The sequence below is a fragment of the Labrus bergylta genome, chromosome 14, assembly GCF_963930695.1.
Source record: "Labrus bergylta chromosome 14, fLabBer1.1, whole genome shotgun sequence".
Taxonomy (NCBI): domain Eukaryota; kingdom Metazoa; phylum Chordata; class Actinopteri; order Labriformes; family Labridae; genus Labrus; species Labrus bergylta.
In genome coordinates, this window is record NC_089208.1 from 20,208,768 (window position 1) to 20,228,575 (window position 19,808).

General features: G+C 42.8%; 1 protein-coding gene across 3 annotated transcripts; it reads left to right on the forward strand.

The window, feature by feature from the left end:
- The first annotated feature begins 229 nt into the window (after positions 1-229).
- On the forward strand, positions 230-19,041 carry zgc:100829 (uncharacterized protein LOC445149 homolog). 3 transcript variants are annotated; one of them, XM_020633250.3, is made up of 8 exons: positions 230-388; positions 1,191-1,698; positions 7,085-7,229; positions 7,439-7,547; positions 8,392-8,430; positions 8,530-8,574; positions 10,551-10,848; positions 17,905-19,041. In XM_020633250.3, the coding sequence occupies exons 2-8, from the start codon at positions 1,512-1,514 to the stop codon at positions 18,129-18,131; spliced, it is 1,050 nt and encodes a 349-aa protein (XP_020488906.2). In that variant the 5' UTR covers positions 230-388; positions 1,191-1,511; the 3' UTR covers positions 18,132-19,041. The 3 variants fall into 3 exon arrangements, with proteins under 3 accessions (XP_020488906.2, XP_020488907.2, XP_065819064.1); XM_020633251.3 differs by lacking the exon at positions 230-388 and adding an exon at positions 924-1,066; XM_065962992.1 differs by lacking the exon at positions 230-388 and having other exon boundaries at positions 1,522-1,697; positions 7,083-7,229.
- The last annotated feature ends 767 nt before the right edge of the window (positions 19,042-19,808 follow it).

A 19,808-nucleotide genomic window follows, 5' to 3' on the forward strand; every position in this document is an offset into this window, starting at 1 on the left:
TTTTTTTTTGACAAATTCTTTAATATGTGACATCAACTTCCTGAATCTCTCTTCCCCGTTTTTAAATTAAGTGAGTGTGTGTCTGTGTGCGTGGCTGTGTGTTTAGTGTGTGTGCGTGTCTGTGTGTGTGTGTGTGAGAGAGAGAGAGAGAGAGAGAGAGAGAGAGAGAGAGAGAGAGAGGGGAGGGAGAGCTTTTGGAATGCTGTGATGTCATCAGCCGAGTCTCTCTCACACACACAACACACAACACACAACACACACACACACACACACACACACACACACACACACACACACACACAGAGAGAGAGAGGAGGACCCACAGGCGCTGTGACTCTCCCAGCTCAGTTAGCATACTCTGCTGTGGAGCGGCTGTCTACATCCCACTGTGAGTACTTCAGCTAATTCGACCATTCTCTTTTAACTCCCTTTGCTTTTCTACCACTCTTATCTCTGCCCACTTCCCCCCCTCCACCCCCCCTTTTCTCGGGGTATCTGCCTCCGCAACCTAAAATGTGTTTACACCAATCTGTGTTCCACCAGTGTGATAGTTCTCAGTCTGAGACAAGCTTCTTTCCCTCCAAGTGCTGCTTTTGTTGGTAGCCTTTGTTTAACTCCCCACTGTGATTGGTGAGGTCCATTTCAATCTCCTTGTTTGAGAAAACCGGCTCCTGCTGTCCTGGTTTATGACCCGAGTGTGTGTGTGTGTGTGTGTGTGTGTGTGTGTTTTTAGAGCTAGAACTGCAACGAAATTGAGCCGCTATCTTGTGGGAGTTTTTTTTTTTTTTTGAGTGGGGAGAGAAAGGAACAGAGGTTTGGGAAGGGATGTGTGTTGGTGAGGAGGAGGGGGAGGAAGAGGAGGGGGGGGGGATGTGGGTCACTGATGATAGAAACAGCCCCATTCCTTTGGAAATCTCCTCCCATTGTGGGCTCCAAGCCTCTCTGTCAGTTTGGAAAACCGGGTTTGGGCTCTTCCGTGTTCATGGAAGGTGGGACAAGACAAGCGACTAAAACAGGCAGTCCATAGGAGTGGCTAGACGAGAAAAAGTTTCTGAATGCGACAAAGGTGGATAAAGGGAAAACATGGGACATATATACTGTAATAAAAGTGTGGAATCTGTAGGGAACATCAATAATATACAATGTAACTTGGCATATGTTTGTTAAAGTGTTGCTTTCTTTTCTTGTAGATCTTCCCAATGATGACCTCCAAAGACAAACAAAACTGACATCTCAGCTGGGAGGGGAAACTGTCAGCACAAACAGGAAATACGATTTTGTGTGTGTGTGTATGAATGAGTGTGTGTGTGTGCGTGTGTGCGTGTGTGATTGTACAGTATGTACGATACTGAGCGTGTAAGAATAAGCATGTGCCTTGGTTGCTGAAGAACCTGAAAAGTTGTCTACTGACGACATGAGACTATAAACTGAAACAGTCCGCCTCAAGAAGCTGCCGGCCAAAGGACAGCGTTTCCTTCCTCCCAAACTGCTTGTCCTCCCCGTCATTCAACATGCTGCAGCAGATTTTAAAGGACATGTACATCGACCCTGATGTGCTGGACGCTCTCAACGAGGACCAGAAGAAGACTCTGTTCCTGAAAATGCGCCAAGAGCAAGTGCGGCGCTGGAAAGAGCGGGAGGAGAAGCTGGACGGAGACGGAGGGGATGCTGAGTGCAAGAGAGCGAAGCCAAAAAAAGGTAACCGCCATCCCATCATCATCACCATTACTTCACCTTTGTTAACATGCCGGCTTCCTGTTCAGCTAGTGCAACAAGTTGCAGATACCGGTTTAACAAGCGGACTGACCATCACACGTTCAAACACAGCCTTTGACAGATCTGCTCTTTGTTAAGTTAGGGACTGAAAGCTGAATATTTTGGGAGTTAGAAAGCTTGATAAGAGCACAGCAGAAGCGTGTGTGAATAAGTTGAGACAAACAGTCCTTTTAACTCGTGTTCCTCCCATCATCTGAACATCTGTTGGATAAGACCAACACAATATTTAACTGAAGTCCACTTCAAAAGTTTCCTAAAATACATTCTTGAGCTCACAAAAATCCAGCTGCTTCCTATAAATGTGTCTTTAATGTTGTAAAATCTGAGACTTGAATGGTGCTGACATTCAGCATGATTTACAGTCAGGGGTCCATTTATACTTCACCAAGTGGACTTCTATTTATATCTGCAGTCCTTAACAATTACAGCTGAGTGATGACATTGCAGAGGGAACGTAAACATCACACTAACAGCTCATGTCAACATTTACACAAGCAAAGTAAAGAGCACGTCATTCTGAAATAATGGCGATGTATTTATAGAGTTTAAGAAGTGCCATTAAGATGAAGGTGTTTAATGGTGGCGGTGTGTGTGCACATGTTCACATGCAAAGATTTGGCCTTAAGGGTGTTGTTTAGATAATTTTGTTCCAGCTACGTGTGCATCAGAGAGAGAAAAAATACTAGGCCAGAGATGTCACTTATGTCTGGAACGCAGGTTTAGATGTGTAGATGCAAACATCGGCATTTGAGATGATGAACAATGAGTTGGGGGGGAATAGTGGTATTAAGCCGGGCTCACTGGCAATGTGGCTGGTAATGTGTTGATCAGTCGACTTCTGCACGACAGTTTTGATGATCAGTATACATGCATTATTCAAACAAAAGAAAACAAGGAGAATCACAGTCAGTCAGGAGGATGCACGTCTGTGCTGAAACTGGTTTGACGCCTACTACAGAATCTCACCTGTCTGCATTTTCTCTCTGGTGGCAGTAAGTTCTGCTCTGAGAAGTGACGGTTTAATGACTCTGACATAACACACAAGGTACAGTATTTTTATATGATCCAACATGGAATCCTATGATGAGGCAAATACCAGAGCCAGTTATGAAATAACCCTGCTGCAGTATCAGATAAAGCCAACTCATCGTGTTCACATGGTGGCCATTTTCCTCTGAAATTATGCTTTACATGGAAACTTTAAATACTGTTATAATGATATTGTTCCAGTTTTAAGTTAAATCTGTATAGGGACTTTGACAAGTTATCATGTCTCCTCATCCTGTATTATCAGCACCTTAAAGGCAATGGATTGTGATGATATCTTAAAGGTCCATATTATGCTTTTTCTGGTTTTATATGCCCTTTAGTGTGTTTTCCAAGTGTCCTGTGCATGTTTAGGCACATATATGTGCAAAAATTCAAAGTCTGCGGAAACGCGGTTTCTCCTACGTCCTCCTGTTAGCTGTAGCATTAGCCGCATGTAACGCTCAGTTCTAGTCCCCCTCGATAAAAATGTGTTAGTGCGGCGTCATTGTCAGTGTGAGATCACTGATCTAAGCCCATTGGCTCGTTGTGGCAAGCCCTGCAGCTCATGTTGAAATTTCCAAGATGCGTGCTGAGCAACTGACCAATAACGACAGAGCGGATCGGCAGACCAATCAGAGCAGACTTGGCCCACGTGGGGTCTAACAGTGTGGGCTCAACAGAGTGCAGCTGACGGACTCAGAGCGTAGAGGGAGCAAGGAGGAGCAGTTCATGAAAACAGACACTTTTTACGGACTTTAGCTATTGTGAACGTACAAAAGTAGGTACATAGATTAAATATACGAACCCCAAAAAGGGCAAAATATGGACTCTTTAAAGGAGCAATATGTAACTCTGACACCTAGTGATTAAAATGGGTACTGCAGTCCAAATTCAAAACATTGTAGAGAGCTGTCCCCCATCCTCAGAGTAGATGTGCATGCAGGTTTCCATGTTGCGGACATGGAAGCTTCAGTGTTTAGCCAGCTCTGCAGCGGTCTTGAAACCTCTCTGCATTCTGTCCTCACTCCATTTTTTCAAAAGCATCTCCAGTATTTATCCTAGTTTGACCACGTGTCTGCTCGTGGCGCTTATTAGAGAAAGGCTGAGGCTTTTTTAGGACGGGTAGATTCAGATAAATCCAAACCAGTTTGCTTTCCCGCTTTTCAGTCATCTATCGAGAAGCAAGGATGTGAAACTGTTTCCAAACTGACATGAACACAGCAGTAAAACAATATGGAATGCACCAATACATACTTGGACATTAACCTCGCTTCGGGCTTTCAGTTAAGACGGCCTCTCCACACTTTAAACTTTTTTGTCATCAGGACAGTCAAACTTTTAAGTTGGACTGAGTGAGAATGGGTGTCACTGACTTTGTGATCGTAAATCAGGCGTTTAAAGTAATTTTTTTCTAAATAAAATCTCTTTATGTGAAGGAAGATTAAAATAAAGGATTTGTAAATTAGTATGATTGACTTTGTAATGAAGGCTTTTTTGACTTTAACAATGTTCACTAGTGTTAAATCAATTGTGGTCCGTGGCCCACACGGGCAAATGAAAACAAACAACATAAATAACATATGTCACAACTATTCATTTAAGAAAAACATCGGTATTGGAATGCACTATAGATTTTATCAATCGGTGCATCCTTATTAAAATAAATAAAGAATATGAGCTTTCCATCCTGAGTGTAATACCAGAAAAACAATGGCCACCGGTGTGAATATGGCCAATCAACAGCACAGTGCAGTTGATGCACTAACTTTGATTGACATCGTAATGTGATCCGTCTTGCCTTGGCTTCCAACAAAGCACTTGCACTATACACTGTGCTGCAGAGTGCGAGAACAGAGCTCTTTCTATCTCTTAATGACCGATGCAGCTGTCCTAAGGAGGCTGGATGGAGACTGCAGGCTTGGGTCACATGCCCGCTTCTTTTCTCCACACAGGCTCCCAGTCTGCAGTGAAGAGGAAATGGTGGATAGTTAGTGTTTCTGTGTAAAAAAAAAAAAAAGGAAGTGAGTCAACACCCTGATCCTTGCAAACAATTAGCAGGCGGTGAAACAGGAAGTGTGCAGGAAATGTATGTGTTTGGAACACAAAGAGAGAGAGAGTTTGATTTTTATCTTGGTGGCTTTGTGAGCTAACATGCTAAGTTTGGTTAGAATGAGAGTTTCAGCCTTTTTCTGATCATGAGATTCTGCTGTGGCGGGGCTATGACTACATGCGTTATGTGTTTACGTTGTAAGAAAACTGATGACATTCATATGAGGCCGAGGGCAAAGAGAGAAAACCTTCCCAAGGAGTGTTTAGAGCTGAAATATTTCTTACAAAAATAACCTTGGCCTTGTCTTTAAGATAAAGAACTCTATCTTCTCTCATTTTAGAAACATTACTCTGCTTGTTTATACTTTGGAAGCGATGTTGGAAGTTTTCGTAGCGCCACCTTTTACAGTAGGACCTTGGACATAGGCCAACAAATGGATACGCTTAATGTTCCTATTGTTAGCTGACGGATTCATCTCACCTGCGCCTGACAAAGGTGTTGTGATTTGCAGCTGTCAGTTTGGTCTGTACGCTTTGTTTGCTCAGGTATGTTCTGAGTGCTGTGTTTAACGTAATCATCCTGGTATGCCCGGGCTACATTGTGATCCAAAGGGCAAGCTAGCAAAACCAGTTTCACGATGAAAGTATGTTATCCTGTCTTGAACCCCAGAACCTCTGAGTAGATTGTCAGCTGGTTTACTTCTATTCAGTGACTTCTGTATGCTCCCAAACATAGTCACATGGCAGCAGCCGTGTGTGACCTGTTGTGCTTGTTTGTACGTGATGACTCAATGTCCTCACAGAGATACACAAATGAGGAAAACAGGAGTGTAAAAACAAAGCTATATGAGTGTACGCTAGATCTCATTTATTTTCATTTTAGGGCTTTGAATTTTGATTGTGTTTAAACGGGGAATAAAATGAATTTTCATGTCAGATTTAATTCCGATTAGAGTTTGAAAACAGAAAAGGGTTTCAGTGAAACCTCACATGTATGTTTATACAAAACGAGAACAGGCCCTTTCCCCCGTCAGCTCTGTTGATATCATTCTCATGAAGGTGCTGTCTCAAACATTTGTGTTCAGCTGTTTAGGTCCCAGCAGCTGTTAGCCCTGCTGTTAATAGACTTAAACAGCGGAAACACTGGTGAGAAGCTGACACTTTCATTTCCGAATGACTGAATCTACAACTGATTATTTGATGGATTGTCTTCAAAGAGAAGCTAAAGATCAAATCTTTTATTATTCATAGAGTCCGTTGAGACAGAATCTCTTTCAAGGAAAACTGGAAAAGGATAGCATATGTCAAATAATATAAAAAACAATCCAAATGGATTCATGAAGCACATTTAAAAACAACAATTTGAGTACATTAATATAGTATTCTATTAATATGTATTTACTGTGGGTTTAAAAAAATCAGAGGGAGTAGGTTAAGTGTTGTATAGGAGACATTTGTCAAATGAATGTAAAGGAGATGCTACATTACAAATCTTTTTAATTGGGACTTCAGTGTATATCCTGTTATGAATAATTTAGGGCGCACTCACACTAGGCAAACTGTACCGAGCTTAAACATGCTTCACCCCTAAAGTCCAGTTCATTTGACCAGTGTAAAGTCTTCCGATCCGTGCTCAAGCAGGGTTCACTTCTTTGGCCCTGGCACGCTTGGAAGAAGTGTGCTTTGGCACGGTACAGTTCATGCACGATCACAAGCATGGGTAAAGCCTTCATTATCGAGAAATCCCAGAGTGTTCTGGCTGTATCTGACTAACATGACTCAGAATAAGCCACAAAGTCAGTAAAGTAGATGTCATGTTCTCTGTGCTGTTCTCAGATGTGTGGACGTGGACTCGACCGCGCGTCCCTTTCATTAATTCTTTTCGAGTCCGCCTGTCTTGTATTCTAAGCATGTTTCATAATAACATAAAGCAATGCAGTGCATGTGTTGTATTACGGCGTTATGTACAAGAGGTAACCTCGCTCACTGAGGCCCGGTTAGTCCTGGAGCAGTGTGAGTGCAGGCCAGCGGGGGAATGGAGAGGAGGGGACATTGGTGCTTAAGCCTTAGTCTAGTGTCACTTTTAAAGTCTTCACTCCTTCTTTGAGTGAAGGTTCTCTTCATTTAAGTGACATAAAAAGCATTTTTACACATTTGACCAGGTGTCTCAATGCCACTGAAGTCATTTTATGTGTTTGTGTGTGTTTGTGTGTACATGTGTTTCCTCCAGCCAACAGTAAGAATGTGAGCTGGCTGCTGGGCCGGGATGGAGACGTGGCGGTCATTGTCATCGGGGAGGTGGATGAGCTGAGCTCCAAATTCATCTGTTCGGGATTTGGAGAGAAGAAGACGCCGAGTCTTCAGAACAATACAAAGTAATACACCTCTGTTGCGTGAAACAATACAGACTGTGAATGATGGGTCGCATGAAAACATTTATTAGTGTCTTTTTTAACTGACTGCTATTAAGGGTTGAACTTGGCTCCGTTGCAAACTTTCTGTTTTATTAATATGGACGATATGAGTATTGTATGTACAAAGATTTGACCTGCTGTGGTTTTTCTTCTTCTTTTTTTTTTTGCAGCTGTCATACTATCTTGAAGAGTAGAAAAATCCCAGAACCCGTCAGAATTGAGAGAGAAAACCTTCCTCCTACATGTAAAACACAACCTGGGAGTGCTCTGAATCTGAAGGTGTGTAGCTCTTTGTCTTCAGGCCTAAAAATCAACCTTGTTGTCTGTCACTGTCAGTATTGTATGAATCTATGTACATCTTAAAGCTTTTATTGACATATTTATATATAAAAAAATAATAATTAGATTGGGAATCTCTGCTCTATCACACAAACTCAAATCTTCCTTTAACTCATCCTCTAAAATCAACACTGATATTTGTCCATTTTCACTTCTCTCACCTGCAGTACCATCTTTTTTTTAAACACAATTATGCTCCGCTGCCTACCATTAAAAATCAACCCTCGCCAACTGAGATGCAGCCCTCCTAACCTGCGCCTACATTTTGTGTGAAAATAATCATTCACTGGATCATTTCCAGATTCTCTCATATTTTAATGTGTGTGTGCATGTGTGTGTGTGTGTGTGTGTGTGTGTGTGTGTGTGTGTGTAGGTGTGTGCTGTTTTTTTAGATTTTTCTTTTGGGGGGGGGGGGCAGGTGGAGGCGAGTGCTTTCTCCTTTTTTCACGCTATCTTTAAGAGCGATTTTCCTGCGTTGTCATGGAAACCCTGCACACAGTGAGCCAGCAGCGAGCCGGGCTGGATGGTCTCATCTGGCCTGACCAAGATGATTCTCTGAGCTCAATCTGCACGCTGCTCACTGAGTGGAAATCAGAGCATCACTGATTTTCATGCAGCCACGTCATCACACCTACTATGCTCAAAGAACTCCTCATATGATATCATGATCATCTCTTCATTAAATGTGAAACTCTTCCAGCTCTTTACTGACTCAGACGGTTAAACAGGATGACGTGTCGCCTCTTTATATCGTCTAACATGGCGCTGTCTTCTCTCTGAACAGGCGACAAAAGAAGAGACGAGCACTTTACACCCTCTGCCGGTGAGTCTGAGCCACTGCCTGCTGTAATAGTTGAGCTCTATGCTCTAGGGTTGCATCATGGCCTGTAACACCGGTGTAATGTCTGTGTTAAACCCACAGGTGTCAGTGAGCGAGCATTCATCACCTCCAGCAGCAGCAGAAAAGGTATTTGTCCATTAAAGTTATTGTAGGACTCTGTTTACTGTCGCTGCTATTTTAGTTGTCAAGCCATTCAACTGTAAACCTGTAACAGCTTATTTTCTAGTGTTGTCTGCACTAAACAACACGTTTAAAAAAACTGTGTGTGTCCCTGAAAGGTTTAAAAAAATCAGTAGGAACAATCTTCCGCTCTTTTTAGATGTGGCTTTATATTGAAATGCGTCGGTTCATGGCGTTCACTCCCTCAGTGAGTAACAGGAAATAGTGGTTAGGCCAGCTGTCCCCTCACTCCCAGCTTCTCTGCAGATCATCTTTCCCCCAGCATTCTCCCTCTCTCTCTCTCTCTGGGCTCCCTCTCGTCTGAGCTGCCGCACCCCTCACAGCTCTCTCCGGGGAACAGCTGAACTCGACTGTCCCCTCCCGCTGGCTCCATCATCGCTCCAGCCTCGAGTTGAGTTGCTGGAGTGTGCTCTCTTTCCTCCTTTTCTGTTGTTTACGCTCTCACAAATGTGTGTGTGTGTGCGTGCACGCGTGTGTGTGTGCAGGTGACACACAAAACACACCGCAAGAGCAGCTGAATCACAGAGGCAAGGCAGGATTTCTGGACTGCCCCAGAACAGATGGTTGATGAACTTGATCAGGGAATTAAAACGCCAGAGATAGAGAATGCGTCAGTCGCAGATGGATGGGATTGTGGGATATTCTCCTGAGGTTTGGGCGCGTGAGCTCGCCTCTGTTCTCGGTTTTCTCACTCCTCTTTGCCACAGAAGAAAATGTCTCTCCCTTACTTCTTACATCTATTCCAGACTCACGATATAACGGGCCCCAACACATCTGCAACCAGACAACAAGCAGATTTTATTGGGAAATAGTCAATTGTGTTATCTGATCTCTCTATGTGTCAATGCTTACTGTCAGATACATGATAACTCATTTTATGTTGCATTGATGCCGAGGCAGTTCAAAGTGCTTCACACGAGACATCGAAAGCATCACGACAAAGGAGAGAAAAAGAAACCCGATAAAAGAGGACATTTGAAAATCAGTAAAACGAACAATTAAAAATCAAAGAGCAGTGAAATAAAAACAGGAAAAAAAGGTAACGCTGTGGTGTTCTTGGGGGAGCACCGAGTAGAGTTGTGGTTAGTTTGCACGCCCCATGTGTGGAGGTCTGTAGTCCTCCAGGCCGGTGGCCCAGGTTAAAATCCGACCTGTGGCTCTCCCCGTTATCCACTGTCCTATCTCTAAATAAAGGCATAAAAATCCCCAAAATAAACCTTTTTAAAAAAAAAAAACCTGATGACTCTTCAACCTTGATGCAGGAGAACTCAGAGTTTCAGTGGACCTGCAGTTTTTTGGAGTTTGTTCCCCGATATACGGAGCTGTAGTGAAGGGCGCCGCGTTACTGTTCTTGATATGGAATGATGACATGAAACTCGTATGTATCAGAAACTGATACAATACTGGTATCTGTAATAGATCAGCTCTACTCGGGAGTTTTAAAGAAAAAACAGACCAAACCTGGTCAGTGATTGCATGATTAGTTTTCTTGTTTGTGTATGGTTGAGTCGTGCCTGGAAACAGAAAGAGGGTGTTTTCCTGCTGCAACATGTATCAGCGGGTGTTGCCAGCTCTGCTGCAGGTTTCCTCTTGCTGATTTGAAGAGGGACGGAGTCTGCCTGAGAGGGGAGAGAGTGAGATTGTTGATTAAGAAGGCGTGAGATCAGGAAGGAAGATTAGCGAGGCAGCTTGATTTCGAAGTCACCTTATAATTTTCCCTCCACCAATCCTTAAACTGCTAATCATTGGTCATAGCTCTGTGTGTTTCATTACTGCAGCATTGAAGTCGCTGGAGAACTGTAATTTGCTGAATCATTTATGCAGTGATTTAATCAAACATGACAGTTATGCCACTGTATGTGAATTAGCTGTCAACACTCATCGCACTCTCCTGTCCCCTTTTTTGTCGCTCTTTCCTTCAGTTGAAGTCAGCCAGTGCGGCCATGGAGAAGTCAGTCCCTCAGCCCACCACCGCCACCACCATCTGCTCCAGGCCTCCCATGAGAACCAGCCCTGTCAATGTGAGACCAGCTTCTGCAAATGCGGCGCCGGGTTCTGTCAACACAGGACCCGGCCTCGTAAGTCTGAGGCTGGCCTCGGCTGCATCGTCTCCTTCGCCAAGCGGCACCGTCAAAATAGACTCTGGCGCGACAACACCCGCAAAACTCCTCCAGCGCTCACAGGAGCAAAAGAAGACGCAGGAGTCACAGGCTGGGAAGGGTGAGTGAGCATAGCATCAAGAGTCTGATGCCATATAAAATAATCTGACTCCATTTTATCCGATAAAACAAATCAGTCTTTTTTTTTTTTTTTTTAATTGTTTGGTAAATTAACACGGGGCAGAAAATATACAGCAAAATAATAATAATAATGTTACACACATCTAAGAATAACATTTAGAAACCACCATGATGCAGCTAAAACATTTGTCAACAACATAAAACATAATAAAATAAGTTAAATGCTCCTCGCACATGTGCAAAAGTTTTTTGGGGTTTTTTTTTTTCTCGTGTCCAATGACGAGTTCTAGATGACGAGTTCTAGAAAAAGTTGACGTTTAGAATAAACAACTGATGGCATACTTATCTTAAAAAGAAGAGAAGTTTTTTACAGAAAGGAAAGGATCTAACTGAAGGGCATTTTGAGAGACGGATTCTGTTAGGTGGTTCTATCAGTGATACACTGGACACATGATGTTGGTCCAAAATAATTCAGTCCACCTGAATGGCACGTTATCACAAACATCCACTGAGAGATCAAGAGAGCCATAATGGCTGTGGAGAGGTGTGCAGAGCAGAGTTCATACCCGATAGGTTTCATTAGCACTGTAGCAAGAAAGAAGGATTTATTTCTCCGAAACCCCTAATGTGCTACAGCCAAACAGTGCCCTCAGCCCGCTGGAATCTTTATGGAGTGGCAGAGCAGAAAGAGGCCAGTCTGGAGGGGGACACAGCTAATGTGACTGGACTTGGTACCGCTTTGTCCCAACACACCTACTTGCTCGGTAGCTTCTCCGTGGTATCTTATAGGTGCATGCCAGCTGTGCAATTGTTAACAAACACTTGAAGAGCCTGATCATTTGACCAGAACAAAATTATTGCTAGAAAAGAAATTCAGAATTAAATACATGTCCCCTCCCCCTTAATTTAGGCTTTTATGAGTTTATGTAGTTTGTTGGAATTCTTAATTCCATTCAGATCTTTTATTTTCTAAATATTATCTTAACCCAGTGTGCAGATGCATTAACTTAACGTGAAATTGGTCGGCCGCCAGGTAATTCTTTTGAAATTAAATGTATTGAAGTAAAAGAACATCATACATATAGATGTAGCTGTATGCATTCATCTCAAATGTATACTTCTGTAAGAATAAGGTTTAATGCTTTCATTGATTCCACTTTAATCAAGTCAACATGTGAGGAGAAGCACATGAGACACTTTCTATTCCACATATCATATCTCATTATGGAGCCTGTGTCATTTGGCAGCCTTTGTCATTATTGGATAAATAAAAGCATCATTAAGGAGGGTAGTGACAAAACCGTTAAATTAGCTGCATTACAGTTGAACTGCTTTTTATATTTTATTCATTTTCAACCAATCACTGCTAGGCTTCACCTGTCTGGTTGACTTGTTGCTTTCTCTCTATCTCTATCGATAGTAGGGGTATTTTCAGGCTTTTCTTTGAGATATCTTCGGCCTTGACATCCATTTTACTGTCACTTTTTACAGTGTGCTGTGCAGATAACATCCTGTTTGAATTGTATTGAATTATAAGTGAGCTGTGTAGACTTCCTGTCTGAACACAGCATCCAATTTCATGAATTGACCGAATAGTCATTCACTATACAGTGACCCAGTTATACAGAACAATTGGTGGTGTAAAGGGGGAAGTTAGCACCATCTAGTGGAAAACAGTGATACAGTAGAAAAAAAACTCTAGTTCTAAAGAAAAGCTTGTCTCCATAGGGTCCCTCTGCTGGAAAAATGTTCATCCTACAGAACACATGCAAACGCACAGCAACAGTCAGGGGGAAGTTAACAAGCTCTGCAAAAACTTTCTTTTCATCATATAGGAATTTACAGAGCAAACTTTAATACAATGCATTTTTTGTTGGAAGGCTGAAAGGTTTCACTCAGATGGAGAGTCAAACTGTTTCACTTTGTGGCTCCTGAAAGATAAAAGCTGTCGTGATTAAGAGGGTTGCAGGGTCAATGCCATCCTTAACTTCTGTAGCATGAAATAAATACACAATTTCTATTTATTGTCAGCTTAACAATAGCATCCGTCAATGTGGATCATTTCTTTCAGAAAAACATAAACTACAGTCTCATGATTTCCGACAGAACGTTCCTCTCAAGGTTGATTTCTCCTCTTCTCTTCCCTACATGTTTTCTCACTCTTTTTGACGGCAGCTGAATGGAAAAAGAAAAAGCGTCTCTTTTTTTCCTTTTTTAATTTGAATTGATTTTTTTCTGAAAGTTCCTGGCGGTTTAATTGTAGATTTTTGAGGAAGGGCAAATCACTTCAAAAGCCAGGCATAAGAAAACGAACAAGCTGCAAAATGTTGGACATACTTGTGAAATGATGGTTGAAGATATTGAATACGTCACTGGACACTGGATATCATGACCGGAGAGCTCTCTCAGAGAGTTCACAATTACTTGACATACAAGTGTGTTTGCATCAACATTAGAAACTAAATATGACATTGGCAGGTACAGCCATGGCAGTGATTAACCGACAAATGATGGGGTAAAGGGGCAGCTGTTTAGGTGGGAGTTAAGGGGGGCTGAACACAGTGCTAAAAGCATTTGTCTAGATTCTAAACCAAAAAAAATACAGACTAATTATCTATCAACAAGCCTGCCCCTCAGGGAGAAGGGGGACCACTATAGAGTAAGGCTCATGCCTCAGCTGTTGACCAGGATCCCCGCGTCCTGCGAGCACAGACCGCCATCATGACGCTTGTAGAAGAAGAACTTGATAATCTGCTTAAGTGACGTTTGCTCCCTGCTGGAGCTGGACTGAATATTTGACCTAAAGATTATTACGACTTGAGAATTAAAGAAGCTGAGTATGATATTGGATGCCATGACTTAGAAACGAGTGGTAGTGGAGAACACAGGGTAAAATGTGTGACTAGATTGAAAACATGAGGTTGTTTATATTGTCAGGATGCAGTTCTTAAGGGATTAGCGTTTTTTCATACTTAGGAAAAAGACACGACTTTAAATTACAAATAGAGGAATCAACTTTATTTTTGTCTGAAGTACAGGTTTCAGGATGTCTTTAAGCTCCTGTGAGGAGTTATTAGCTGTTAATGAAACAAAAGGAAATACTGATGTTTTCTATACCAAGGCCATCAGAAGATCCATTATTTTTATAAAGTCACTTTACATGTTTATCACCTCAGCTGCAGGGTCCGTTTCAGACCGGGGGAATAACAGCGTTTACATAACAAAGATTCATTGTTTGTTGCATATCAGACATTAGAAATATAAGAGGGTGAGTTTGTTTTGTCACAACACTTGATCATGTTTAGGCCGAGGGCAGTAAAAAGATAAGTGGTCCCGCTTTGTCCAGTTCACAAAACTCACACGACCCAAAACTTACTGAAGGACTGAGTTACTGAGCTTAATTTAAGGATCTATTGTGCTTAGGCTACCTTTTCATTAAATACATAGTATTAGCCTCAACATGTTTTGATTAAAGTCAGATAACACTATCATTTAAAAACAAAAGAAAATGAACAATGCCACAAGAAGTCAAGTTTCCTTTATTATGTCAGTGTCCATCACCTAAAGCATATTCCATGTTTTCAGTTGCTAATGGACTAGATTATTAACAAAGGTTAATGAGCAGTGTGCCCTTTGAGCAGGAAATGTAACTGTGAACAAAGTGTTAACAATTAGTTCAAACAAACTCTTAAAGTGAGTAGATATTTGAAATGTGTGAGAACTGAACGTGATCTCTTAAACTTGTAACTTGAGGCTTTGTTAGAGTATGCTGTCATCTGCATAGAAACAGAAGTAAGATGATATTTGAGGATATCAGACGGAGAAGCAGGGTGAATGTAGAGCTGACCCGAGAGCTGCAGAAATATGTGTTCGTTGTGCACTATATCACATGATTTGAACACATGTGAGCGTGAAAGTGTATCAGTCTCCGGCAGCTGGCGGGGGGGGGTGTGTGTGTGTGTGTGTGTGTGTGTGTGTGTGTGTGTGTGTGTGTGTGTGTGTGTGTGTGTGTGTGTGTGTGTGTGTGTGTGTGTGTGTGTGTGTGTGTGTGTGTGTGTGTGTGTGTGTGTGTGTGTGTGTGTGTGTGTGTGTGTGTGTGTGTGTGTGTGTTCGTTCGTGTTTATAAATCCTTCCCTGTCTGTCGGTCGGCTTTTCCTCTCCTCTCTCTTCACCTTCAGAGGGAAGGACACACATTCCTGCGCTGCTTCCCGACTCTAGCCCTGGGCGACGCTCAGCCAGAGCTGATAAGTGACAGGGGCCCCAGCCCCCACACAGGAGGCCCCCCACCACCAACACACACACACCAACTCCTCTCCTCCCTGCCCTTCAGTCCACAGACATGCTGCTTGGGAATTCTGCCCTCTGCCCCACTTTGCCCCCCCCCCCCACGCCTCCCCTTCTTCCTTCGCTCTTTCTGTCAGGGACGTGGAGGTCTTTAAAAAGATAGATTGGTCTTTAATTTTTGTGCTAGCCTGGTCAGTGACACGGCTTCACGCCCCTTCCTCTTTGTCCTCCCTTTACGTTTTTACGAGCCGGCCTGAGATGTGAGGAGTGGCGCACGAAAGCTCAAATGGGAGATTAATCAATCTTGATGAGTGATTTAATGGCGAGATTCTCTTTCATTTTAATAGGTGTTTTCACAGGTAGCTTTTAATGACTGTTTCTGCTGACGAGGCTGAGAGTGCAGCTGCTGTGGAGAGTTTCAGGCAGAAAGGCGTGGGGTCTGAGCATTTTTCTTGGGTGTGTTAGGACAGGTTAGTCAGGTTAGCACAGGAAGGTATCAAGGTTTTGCATAAAGAAATACACAGACTTTAGTCACATATATGTAGGTGTATAACTATACTTGTATTTCTTCACAAAAGTCTTTACCTCTTTTAAAACAATTCTCCTTCTCCTGCTCTTCCTATCCTTGTGTCTTTCTATTAAGCATTCCACTCAGACCTGCAGCAAGGCTCCGAGCTCGAAAAACTCCCTGACCGCGTGTGTGTATGTGTGCACGCGTGTGTGTGTGTGTGTGTGTGTGTGTGTGTGTGTGTGTGCTCGGTGCGTGCCTGAATGTGTGTCAGCCTCAATTGCTGGAGCCTATCCAAGGTTTCCGTGGTGACCACACAACACAACGAGACAATCAGAGGCAAGCCCACGCAGCGCGGCGAGAGGACATTAACACAGGAACCGCGGGTCAGGGGGCAGAGGAAGGCAGGGCAAGTCAGAGGAAGAGATGAAGAGGAGGGTGGAGGGAGGTGTTAGAGCCACGGGGAGAGGAGAGAGTGAGAGAGGAGAGAAAGGAGAGTAAACAACAATAAACAATAACACAACCTTAAAGGCTACTTTAGGTCTCTCCTTTTCATGCCTGCAAGACATCAAGAGGCTTTAAAGGTTCCCCGGCCCCAGGAGTGCCTGTGCGGTTTTTGGCTGTACCCCACCTCTGTGTGTGTGTGTGTCTGTGCCTGTGTGTGTGTGTGTGTGTGTGTGTGTGTGTGTGTGTGTGTGTGTTAGGGAGAGATAGGTGCATGCGTGACTGAATCCATGTGCAGGAGGGGTGTGCAAAGGTGCATGTGTCTGTGTTTTTCCGATGTGTTTGAGAGCATGCACGCAGCTGAGGGTAACATGAGAACACGTGTGTGTCCTTTGGAAAACTAAACTGTTAGAATCTGTGTGTATGCTTGTGCATGTTTTTACTTTATATTGTGTGTGTGTGTGTGTGTGTGTGTGTTTCTGTGTGAGCTTGTGTGCGTCTGCAGCCCGTGCACGCGGGCGCTCTCACATATCTCTGTCCCCCGGGGATGACGCTAAAAATATGTGGCTCCTCAAGCCTTCTGGTGTCTGAGCAGCGTCTGTCTGCTCTCCATTGCCGTCCCTGTGGCCCTCCCTCCTTCCCTCCCTCCCTTCCCTCCGTTACTCCTGTTCCCTCCATTCCTCCCTCAATTACACCCTCTTCCAATCCCAGCGCACATACACACAGCTTCTACACCCAGCTGTGTCCCCACTTCACTTCCACTGAGGATGACCTCTGCTCAAGCAGAGAGGGGATAAAGGGAGGCCAGTGAAAAGGAGGGAAAGAAGGTAGCCATTTTTTCACATGCAAGTCAAGAACAAATTTCTGCCTCCATGCAAGGAGTAGACAGTAATGCATTTTCAATTATTTCCTATTCTAAATAGAGCTTGTAGCTTTTAGCTTTGTTGATATATTTGTCCCTGTTTTCAGTGCTACACCCTGACCTTAAATTGCATTCAAAATCTTAAAATTAAAACTTTTCAGTTACAACAGAAACTTTAAAGCACAGTCCTCAGTTTATTTGCATTTAGTCTATTTTCCAGAGTGTAGCACTGAACACATGAAAATATTTCAAGAAAGCAACAAGCTCTATTTAAAATGGAACAGAATAGAAAATGCATAATTGTTAACTCTTTGCATGCAAAATACAGAAATGTGTCTTTGACTTGCATGTGAAAAAATATGCCATGTATAACACTCCGAGAAACACATTTACACAAGGTGGCACATAAAAAAAAAAACATTATACATGATGAAAACACAACGCATCATAAAAACAGGCACAATAGGGCTACATGTGCGAATGAACCAGGTTCTTCATGCTCCATACTGACAGGTGTTCATTAGTAATATAACATGCTCTGTTCAGTATGAGCTAGCTTCCTTTAAACTTGCCTCACTGATTTTGATATATTATAGAAACAGGGACAAACAGTTTTCTGCTCATATTTTTCTTCATAAAAGCGACTCTATCTTTGTCCTGACGTGGAGATTACCCTTAGTAGTATTTTAGCATGTTAGGCCTCATTTATTCTAAAACTTCCCTTTTTAATTAGATTTTTGTGTTATTGCTTTGAATCTGTCAAAAAACTTTAACATAGGGTCAAAATTATAAGTCATTTATTTTACTTGTTTGATTTTTTTTTTTTTTTAAACAAACGTATTAAAATATATTCATCCTCTGGTTGTTGCACTTATTATCACAGTTATTATTTTGCCTCTGCACTTAAGTAAACCTGGTCCTTTCTTTTTTTTTTTCAGGTATCGGTTCCTCAGAGGCGGTTCGTCAGACGACTCAGGCGGACTCCGTGTCATCAGGGAGCACACAAACCAGTGCAGGGCCGCGCGGCCGTGTCGCCCAGCTGATGAAAACATTCAGTGTTGAAGGTTCCACGCCTCCCGCACAAACCCCCACCCGCGGCATCAAGCCCCCTCTCCCCACTAAGCCCAGTCACCTGCGTCTGACCACCACACCCACTGTCAGGTAATCTTTCACACCGACGCCCACTCAGCTTCATCCCAAACACAGCCACACTGGACGATGTTGTACGCCCACTATGGACCCTCTGCAGAGTGGGCTGATGGGATTGAGAGCTCCTAAAGGACACTCTCAATTCACAATGTTGCCGTCACTCCCAAAGCACAGAAAATGGAGATTCTTGAATGTAATGGTGTTCTTTGACTTGTGGATGCTGCAGTACTGTAAACACTATTTGTGGGGAGGAAATGCCAAAATTGTAAATATATGTATTAGCAGGGTATTGATGACTATCATGTATTCACTTGATTTTTCTTCCACTTTAACATGTGGCGGAAAAAAATCACAAAACACATTCTGACACAGTTTTGAGTCCAATTATCGACCCTGCACGCGCAATATTGATTCCTTACCAATATGATTATTTTCATCGCTGGCTTTTGGGGCTCAGTATTTGAGGTTCAGGACAAAAGAATGGCCACATGGGACGGCCCAACAGGGTGAAAGAAAGCAGCGTAGGGTCCTCCTTCATCTTGCTGTCTCCTCCCCGGGACCAGTGCGGGGTTGTTTATTTGTCACAATGCAGTGCATGCCTCCCTGTGCCACCTGGCAGGAGCCTCTCTGCGACCTGTTGTGGACCAATGACAGTGCCAAATGCCTCGTCTGTCTCTCCCCGTGGATCAAGTTCGACGGTCACTGCCAAACAATCCAGCTCTGTGTTGCTCTACTCCATATTTGAGTACAATACAAGTGATGTGTGGTTGTATTTTATGTTTTTTTTATACACTTTCTAAAGGCAGGAAGATGTTTGTAATGGGATAGTTACTGTTGCTACAATGCTCACTTGTAATTTTTTTAAACTTTATGTCAAGCTTGTATGGTGCAATCAGAGAAGCAATAAAATTGTGTCGCTCTTACAACCTGTGTGTGAAAGGTCTTCTCTTCTAGATGTGCAAACTTGTATTGTCAAGTATCACTGAGAATATATGTCATATAAAAAAAAAAAAGCCTCAGCAAATAGTCCTGCATGCTTCACCAGGGTAAGTGTACAAAATTTAAATTTCAGCAGAGCTACACATCATCATCCACCCCCACGCTTGTTATTACTGTGCTCCGACATTTCCTGCTTAATTTCCAGGAGTGCTCGCCAAGCTTGCAAATGAAACTGAAATGTTTGCCGATGCTAAAAGTGAGAGGCATATTCTCACATTTGGATCTGTGATTTCCATTGCAGATCGCAGTCACCTCGGCTAATGTTTGGCAGCTGTCTGTTTTGTTTAAAAAAATTTAAAAAAATTAAAAAAAATGAAGACATCTCCAAGGTAACAAAACACCTCAGTGGTGTGAATCAAAGCAACACCCCAAAAATAATTTAAATTGACGCACACCACGGTGATATATGATCATGTAAGAAACACCCGATTCATGAACACATCCTTAGATGAAGTAGCTTCTGCATGTCATTTATTTTGCTGAATAAGATCTATTTCGTGGACCCGGGGATTGTGTGCCTGATTTCATAACACAACAATCACAACAAACGACCTCTGAAGCTCCTAAACTTTACAGAAGAAGACATTTTTTAATCGATCTGTTTAAGCTACATCATGCGATTGTGTGTGCGCGTATTAACATCCATCAACTGTATATTTGTTTGAAAGAAAAACGCTTCATCAGGACTCCTTCT

What these genes read in the sequence shown, in the direction of transcription:
- zgc:100829 (XM_020633250.3), top strand. Translation starts at nt 1,512, where the DNA reads ATGCTGCAGCAGATTTTAAAGGACATGTACATCGACCCTGATGTGCTG. An exon ending in AGTCTTCAGAACAATACAAA is followed by an intron (nt 7,230 to 7,438) that starts GTAATACACCTC and finishes TTTTTTTTGCAG; the next exon opens with CTGTCATACTATCTTGAAGA. An exon ending in GGAGTGCTCTGAATCTGAAG is followed by an intron (nt 7,548 to 8,391) that starts GTGTGTAGCTCT and finishes CTCTCTGAACAG; the next exon opens with GCGACAAAAGAAGAGACGAG.